Source organism: Triturus cristatus, chromosome 8, assembly GCF_964204655.1.
Source record: "Triturus cristatus chromosome 8, aTriCri1.1, whole genome shotgun sequence".
Taxonomy (NCBI): Eukaryota; Metazoa; Chordata; class Amphibia; order Caudata; family Salamandridae; genus Triturus; species Triturus cristatus.
Window position 1 is genome coordinate 1183082125 of NC_140591.1, and position 9237 is coordinate 1183091361.

The 9237-nt window shown below is 45.6% G+C and overlaps 1 protein-coding gene across 2 annotated transcripts in view; it reads left to right on the plus strand.

Annotated features, from left to right (window-relative positions):
* CYFIP1 (cytoplasmic FMR1 interacting protein 1) overlaps positions 1–4790 on the plus strand; it is a 517233-nt gene extending 512443 nt beyond the window's left edge. For both annotated transcript variants that reach the window (XM_085622863.1, XM_085622862.1), the window contains exon 31: positions 3729–4790. In XM_085622863.1, coding sequence (XP_085478989.1) covers positions 3729–3893 — 165 coding nt within the window. In that variant the 3' untranslated portion in view covers positions 3894–4790. The remainder of the gene's footprint in view (positions 1–3728) is intronic.
* Positions 4791–9237: the final 4447 nt, after the last annotated feature.

Sequence of the window (9237 nt, forward strand, 5' to 3'; positions counted from 1 at the left end):
AGTGGACGGGTTAGTCCACCACCTCCCCTGCAGCTGCCGCCTCTAAACCTTCCTAGTCCGGTTTTTCAGGCCCACCTAACGCCAGTGGGTGGCAGGATTCGCCATCACCTTCCCCACTGGCGCTCCATAACCTCGGTAGGTGGATTCTGCAAATAGTCCGCATGGGCTACTCTCTCCCCTTTGAATCTACCCCTCCAGCCATGCCACCTCAGTACCACCGCATGTCAGGGGAACACTTGGCACTTCTCCGGCAGGAAGTTACGGCCCTCTTGGCCAAGGGGGCCATCGAGCGCGTTCCGATGCCAGAAGTAGGTCGTGGTTGTTACTCCCACTACTTCTTTGTTCCGAAGAAGGACAAAGGTCTGCGCCCTATCTTAGACCTCCGGAAGGAGAAGTTCAAGATGCTCACGCTTGCTCAGGTCTGTCTGCCCTAGACCCGCAAGACTGGCTGGTAGCGTTAGACCTGCAGGATGCTTATTTTCATATCCCCATCCTGCCAGCCCACTGGCGTTATCTACAGTTCACGGTGGGCCACGAACACTTTCAGTTCACCGTGCTCCCTGTTGGCCTTACCAGCGCCCCTCGAGTGTGATGGCGGTGATCGCAGCTCATCTGCGCAGATCAGGGGTTTTAGTCTTCCCCTATCTCAACGACTGGCTGTTGAAGGCGGGCTCGACCCAGGCAGTCGTCTCCCACCTCCAGACACTGGCCAACCTCCTGCATTTGCTGGGGTTTTCCATCAACATGCCAAAGTCGCACCCGATTCCCTCTCAGAAGCTCCTCTTCATCGGAGCAGTTCTGGATATGGCGCAGTTTCGGGTTTTTCCTCCCGAACAGCGAGTCCAGGACATTCAGGCTATGATTCCGATCTTTCGGCCCTGGTCCTGGGTTTCGGTCAGGAAGACCCTGAGGCTGCTGGGCCTCATGGCCACCTGCATCCTGCTGATCGATCATGTCAGATGGCATATGCGGGCTCTGCAGTGGGACCTGAAGTTCCAGTGGACGCAGCATCGGGGGAACCTGTCAGACTATGTCCAGATTTTGGAGGGCATTGCACAGGACTTGCAGTGGTGGCTCACGAACCAGCGTTGGGTCAGCGGCAGATCCCTCTCCCTTCCCCAACCGGAGCACAAAGTAGTGACGAACACGTCCCTCCTCGAATGGGGCGGGCACATGGGAGAGGCGGAGATCTGATGCCTCTGGTCTCCGGCGGAGTCCAAGCTCCATATCAACCTTTTGGAGCTCAGGGCGATCCTACTTGCACTCAAAGCATTCCTTCCCTCTGTCAAGGGGAGAGTAGTGCAGGTGTTCACAGACAACACCACCGCCATATGGTACTGCAACAAACAGGGCGGGGTGGGGTCGTGGACCCTATGTCAGGAGGCTCTACGTCTCTGGACGTGGCTGGAACGTCAAGGCATTTCCTTGGTGGTTCAACACCTGGCAGGTACCCTGAACGCCAGGGCGTATGAACTCAGCCAAAGGTGCATGTTGGATCACGATGGCGTCTTCACTCGGAGGTGGTGCAAGGTCTCTTTCAGCTGTGGGGAGAACCTTGGTTAGATCTATTCGCCACCGAAGAGAACACGCAATGTCAGCAATTCTGCGCGTTGGAGTTTCCAAGGCAGCACTCGCTATGCAACGCTTTTTGTCGCGAGTGGAGTTGCGGTCTGTTGTATGCCTTTCCGCCTATACCACTTCTGCCCAGAGTGCTGAAGAAGATCAGGCGCGACCGGGCCCAAGTCATTCTTGTAGCACTGGACTGGGCTCGAAGAGTTTGGTATCCCGAGCTACTCACTATGAGCGTGGATCTCCCGATCTGACTGCCACCCGAACCTGTCCACCTCCTTGTGTGGAGATTGAGCGGCGACAGCTGATTCCATTTGACTTGCCTCGCGAAGTCTGTAATGTGATTCTGGCAGCCAGGTGTCCCTCCACTAAAACGGTATATGCCTGTCGGTGGAAAAAATGTGTGGCATGGTGCACAGCAAAATCAGTTGATCCTCTTGCTGCCCCTCTTTCTGAGGTCCTATTGTTCCTCCTTTCTTTGGCCCAGCAGGGCTCTGCTTTGGGCACTATCAAGGGCTACCTTTCTGCTCTTTCAGCCTTTCTTAGGTTGCCTGATCAGCCCTCTCTTTTCCAGTCCCTGGTTGTCAATCGATTTCTCAAAGGAATTACTCACCTTTTCCCTCTGTTCCTTTTGTGATGCCTCAATGGGATTTGAACCTGGTTCTCACATATCTGATGTGCACTCCCTTTGAACCTCTTCATAACTGTCCTTTGCGGTTATTGACTTTGAAAACTGTCTTCCTGGTGGCCATCACCTCCGCTCAGTGGGTGAGTGAGCTCCAGGCTCTTTCCTGCAAACCTCCTTTCCTGGCGATTCATCCAGACAAGGTTGTGCTTCAACCGCGTTCCTCCTTTCTATCTAAAGTAGTCTCTGCCTTTCATCTCTGGCAAACTGTAACTCTGCCCACTTTCTTCCTGCCTCCGCACCCTTCAAGAGAAGGGGAGAGGCTCCACTGTCTGGACCCAAAACGTGCGCTCTCGTTCTATCTCACCCACACACAACAGTTCTGGGTGGATGACCCAGCTCTTTGTTGGCTACGTGGGCGCCAAGAAAGGCCGGGCTGTGCACAAGCGGAATATCTCCCGATGGGTTGTCTTGTGCATTAAAGCCTGTTACTCTCTGGCTAAAAAGGAACCTCCAGTTGGGCTGCGCACCCATTCTTCCAGGGCGACGGCAGCTACTACAGCATTGGGACGCGATGTCCCCCTGCAAGACATCTGTCAGGCGGCCACTTAGGCCTCGTTGCATACTTTCACTAAGCACTATTGCCTTGACAGTCAGGTCCGGAGAGACGGTTTCTTTGGCTGTTCAGTTCTCCGTGACTTTCTGGTGTTATCTCACTTCACAGACCCACCACCAGGGTTGGTATTGCTTGGGTATGTATTCTAAGGTAAGGAATCTATCACTAACGTGTCTCTTTCAGATGCACAAGTTACGTACTTGTGTGACGATATATCATTAAGAGACATTAGTTGGTGATAGATTCCTTACCGCCCGCCCATCCTCCCCGTTCTGCGAACTGTTCTCTAGGGTTCAGGTCATCCCTTTCAGGGCCCTAGTTCTATTGCACCAGTAGTCGGTCTCTGGCATGGCTCTGCGCTACTGGCGCAGAAAAGTTGTGTACAAAACTGACATCAGCTCGCGTGGGCGCATCTAAGTAGCTCTGACGACGTCATCTCGGCAGCTACGACGCCAGCGACGTATGCGGAGCTGTACGACGATGCCTACCGACGCGCAGGGGTACTGCTGACAAAAACTTTCCAGATCCAGTCTGACGCCTGGGGATATTCTAAGGTAAGGAATCTATCACTAACTAATGTCTCTTACAGATCTATCGTTACACAAGTAAGTAACTTGTGCTCTAAGACTTCAGTCTTTTGCAAAGATCGAACCAACATTACTTGGGGGGGATGGTTACCTGCAATTGTCCTATTATGCCAAAATGCCTATACGCTTTTAGACAGCGTTTCCTTGTTTCACTTTCTCCCCATATCCCAGTTTGTCTGTTGTTCAGTCAAATTAGCACAGTTTAACTGTTGCAATTTTGTTGAAATATCTCATATACCCTCAAGCATTATTGTACAAGAATAAGTCTGTGTTAGTATTCAGTACTGTAATATCGTCACATATCTCCTGAGCATCTGAATTAATTTTTCAGCCCTTGAAGAAAATGGTAGAGAGAATTCGCAAGTTCCAGATATTGAACGATGAGATCTTCACCATCTTGGACAAGTACTTGAAGGCCGGCGATGGAGAAGGTACCCCGGTGGAACATGTCCGTTGTTTCCAGCCACCTATCCACCAGTCTTTGGCAAGCAACTAGTTTGCTGTTCAGTGCTATATATTTTTAATGCCAGTATGCTAAAAGTGCTTTGTGGATTCAAGACTTTAAAATATACTGAAATAAAATTACCCGGACCGCATTATTTTTGTAAGTTTCTAATCCTCTTTGAAAGTGGATGCTCTGTTTTTATTTACAAGCATTAATAGTGACAGACTGGAAATACTTTTCAATTTTGTGGAACCCTTAAAGCTGTAAAGCGACTGGGACATATCCTCCATAGAAGAAAAAAAAACGATCCGCACGATGGCCTTTTAAGCAGCAAAAGCAGTTGCCACTAAGAATCTTGGTGGTCTTGTAAAATGCTAGAGACGAAGAGGAATATTTATTAAAACTTATTTGCAACCTTGTTATGGAAGTAATATTTGACTAGCAACAATTATGGCTTTAATTCTTCTTGTCCAATCACTGAGACTACAGAACTCTGTACCAGCATTTTAACCACGTACCCTTAAGATCTTCTATAGACATTTGTAAAATTCACGTATTTTTCTAATCTAAATAGTTTTATACTTTTGGTATTAAAAGCCTGGTAAACAGGAAATGGTGTATAGCCCTATATATTTTGTTTAATTCATACAGTGTTTGTTTTATACCTGGTCGACTGACAGCTTTAATCTCTTCTCATTTGTCCATACAAATCATACTGCACACTACTAAATAAGGTGACTAGGGCACAAAATAATTTTATAAGCTTTTGCTTCCAACTCGTTTGTAATAAGAGAATATATGCCATTAATTATTTGCTTTCTTTCAGTACATTTATAAATTAAGCTTTTCTCTCTTGTTAATACTCTTCCTTTTTCTATCTGTTAACAAACTTTGTGATTTTAAATTCTATACCTGCAATATATTTTCAATAAATACAAACTGAAAGTTTGTTTGAGTCTCATCTGGTGTCTACATGTGTGTGTTGGAAGAATGTGCTGAATCCTGCTGCTACTATATCATTAATTGGTCTGGATTGCTCTTTTGATGTTATCTTGGCCTGACATGCTCTTCATTTGAGAGTACCATTTGTGCATAGTGGGCTGCAGACGAGAGTGCACACAGATTCATCCCTTTCCACCAGAAGGTGATGTGTGATTAATTTTTTTTGCCATTTGAAACTTGATTGTTATTAGATAGTAGTGGTTAAAATGACATATGGGGCACCATGTTAGCCCTTGTTTTAATAACCCTTTTATACGATGTGCGATTTTTTTTTTTAATGTTTTTCTTTTTTTTATGCTGATAGATTTCAGACTTTGGGATCCTTAGTACACCTGTTGCATATCGCTGGTGCCTTGGGATATGTACTGTACTGGAAAGACTGATGCCCCCTTGCTGAACAAATAATTTTACTTTAGCCTCTTGGTACATATTCTCATCACATACCTGGATCATTTATTATTATGAGATTATAACCTACCTGTTTACCAAGGCTAGTTCCTACAGGGAAGAGTAACCAAGAGGGAAGACGTCACAGACAATTGACGTACATACAAGGAAATGTAACTGGTAGTTGATGCCTCCTACTTATTATGTAGGTGTAGCAGGTGCCCCATCGCCAGGTATGGTCCCAAAAGGGGTTTGGTGACCTACAGTGATGTGAAAAAGAAAGTAAACCCCCTTATGGTTCTATAGTTTTAATAGTTAAGACACATCTGACCTTCTTCTATTCCTTGCTAATTCCTAAGATTAGATAAATCGAATCTCATGTTGACAACACACACACATTTCATGGTCATCATTTATTATAACAAAACAAAACCATCAGCATTAAGTGTGTGATTCAGTAACATTTGGAACCCCCCTTTAGCTGCAATACTTGAAGTAAACATTACATGTTCTAGTGTATCAGCTCTCTTAGGTCCAGCCACAGCAGCTCATTGGAGCGGAGGTCTGGACTTTGACTTGACTACTTCAAAATCACTTCTTTTTCAGCCATTCAGTTGGATATTTACTGGTGTGTTGTGGATCATTGGTCTATTCTATGATTCACTTTAGGCTAAACTTTAGATGGTTTCACATTTGTTCTGTTCTGCACTGATAAACGGGTGATTTCGTGGTGGCTGATTGGGAGGCATCAGGCATCTGTGGCTGCAAAGTAGGCCCACCCCAACCACCATGATTAACAGTTTCTGTGAGGTTCAGTTTCCGCCAAACATGTCTGTGCATTATTTGTCATGTATCTCCACTTTGGTTTTATCTGTCTAAAAGATGTTGTTCCAGAAGGTGATGTTTTGTACACCTAAGCCATGCAGCAACCTTCAGTTTGGAAAATGGATTTTCTCCTGATACTGTTTCTCAAATGGCATACTTATTCAGTCTTTTCCTAATGGGCAAAATCATAACTTTAAAGTTTACTAAGACCTGTTAATCTTTGGGGGTTCTTGCATCATATGGTCTAATCTTGCGGTGAATTTGCAGGAAAGCCCACTCCTCTGTAAATTGACAGCGGTCTTGAACTTTTTTTGTTTGTAACCTTTATCACTGTGAAATATCGTCTTCATATTGTTTGGAAATGGCTTTATTACCTTTCCCAGGCTGAAGAGCAGCCGCCAGTGCTTAATTTGTACCGTTGTTTGACAGTGCACAGTACAAGTACTTATTTCCTAACACCCACACATATTTAAGGCAATCTTCCACATGGTGGTGCTGTCTATTTTTAAACAGGGGAACATCAGTAGAATGTTTAACAATTACATCAAAAAATATACCAGTGCATCGAGGCAACTGTTGATAGCTTCAGGTTACATGAACTCGTCCAAATTCTCACATTTGAAGGTGTGTGCTAAGTAAAGTATATAGCATTGGTACCAGAATGGAGCAGTGATGGGAGGAACAGTGGGTGATGCCAGCTCCATTGCCCTTCTGAGAAATATCTTGCACTCTGGCAATTTTTATTTACAAATTAAGCAGTGATAGCAGTAAATCCTTCTCCGAGACCAGTACATATATTGATCTAGGCATGGCGTGGTACCACAGACTTGAAGACTTTATACCAAACTGTCAAAAGGTTTCTAATTTTATATGTAATTGGAATACTTATGACGATCAAGTAATCTGAGGCAATTTGGTTAGCAGCATCTTATTCTAAATACCTACTTAGTTCTTAACTTAAATAGAAACACTAAGGATGCACATAGATAATTACACAAAGCTTCTTAATGTTGGCTGATTCTTTTGTTTAATAAACAATGACGTCCTGACGTTTGTGTGCTTTAGTGGCCTACTGTATTCTAAAGTTAGGACTTAGCAGTTGTTGGAAGAGAAAGTCTGATATAGAGAGAATGGATGTGTGCCTACATATGACATCTGCGAAAATACGAGGGTACATTCTTGACCCTCGCACAATAGCTAAGCCAAGCACTTTGCAATGCAATGTAATTGGCGACAACAACAAAGATGAAAAAGTAAATTAGACAGTCCAATAAGTGACGCAAAAAAATCACCATGATGATGCTTCCAACATTCTGTTGTCCTTCCTTTGCTTCATTCACTACCCGTTTTGGACTGGCATGCAGCTGAATGCGGTAGGACATAAAAATTATGCCTATAAAAGCTGACAATTTAAAAATTAAAATTTAGGTGGCGCCCCAGTGCGAGCGTCCTTCTGCACACCTAGTTCTGCTGAAGTGTCACCAAGCACGTCCAAGCTAGCTTAATAATTGATTACAACATAAAACATCATAACTCTTTTTGTAAAGCACACATTCTAATGGATACTTCTAACTACAGATTCCTCACCTTTAAAATATCCCCATGTGCCACACTGAAACTTGACATTTCTTCAGCAGTGCTCCTGTGTGCTGGTAGGTGTCGCCGGGCAGCTCCACATGGGCTTCGCTCCGCCCGGGAGGGGACAGAAAGATCCACATAGAGCCACCCCTGCACAACAACATCTGTTCCTTTCATTCTGCACCTTTGAATGTGGATCAGGACCACTGCTCCCTTTTTCGTCTGTTGACGATTCTTTCCACATTGAATTCCAGTGAGCAAAGTACAGGGTTCAAACCATGCCATGATTGTCGTAAACGGATGTTGAAAACAAACGTTCACAAGGGGTGCCTTTAGTGTTTGGCTCAGGGCATGACAAGTCGTGCAAAGAATGTGCCTGGATTGAAGGCGATCCTGGACCATGAAGCACACTGTATATAGCTGAACATTGAAAGACCTCGCGTAAATCCCACTCCTGATCCAAGTCGAGGGCACGGACCAGTTCCCATTCTCGAGACCGCTCCCATGACAGCCCACCATCAGAGTTAGAGGGTACCAATTTTCCCCGACTGCGTCGACTGACTGTTGAAGGCAGGCTCACCACAGTCAGTTGGGGACCACCTCCAAAAGAAGACAAAGCTCTTGACATTGTTAAGGTTCTTGATCAACGTGCCAAAGTCGCACCTGACTCCTTCACACCGGTTTTCTTTCATAGGAGCTGTCTTGGATAGGGTGCAGTTCAGGGCTTTCTCTCTATCACAAGTCCGAGACATTTGGGCTATATTCCTGATGTTTCAGCCTCTGACCTGGGTCTTAGTGAGAGCAGTTCTTAGGCTTCGTGGTCATTTAGCCTTCAGCAGCCTGCTTGTTTATTACTCCAGGTGACATAGTAGAATCTGAAGTCTCAGTGGGCACAATACCAAGAAATCCTGTTGGATTCCATCCAGGTTTCAGTGGAGACTGCACACGGTCTACAGTGGTAGCTGCTTTATCGGCATTGGAGCAGCTGACACCTTTCCCTGGGCTGACAGAGGAGAAGGACGTGTCACTGCTAGTTTAGGGAGGTCATCTGGGAGAGGTGCAGATCGTAAGCCACTGGTCTCCGGTGGAAACCCGGCTCCATGTCAGCATTTTGGAGCTGCAGGCCTTTCTACTATCCATCAATGGAAGGCTGGTAGAGGTTCTCACTACAACACCACAACCATGTGGGACTGCAACAAGCAGGCAGAAGGGGGTTCTGGGTCATGTGCTAAGAGGCTCTGCGCCTCTGGACTTTGCTGGAGCAACATAGACCCCTTGCAAGCCAAACTGTTTGATGTTTTGTTGATTGTCTATTTTAACTATTAAAGTTTATTCTTCAGCCTTTTTGTCAATTTTGCATTTGCTGGACCAACTGCCCTTGTTTAATTCACCTGTGCAATGTGGTTTATTAAAGATTTGACACCCACGTTCCCTCCTAGGCTGTTAATGACACTACAGTTGGACCTTAATATGGCCCTAACATTCCTCATGTGCACCCCCTTTGAGTAAATGCACAGCTGCTCATTGCCCCTTCTGACTCTCAAGACTGTCTTCCTCATCTGATCACTTCAGCTTGTCGCATAAGTTCACTCTGGGCTCTCTT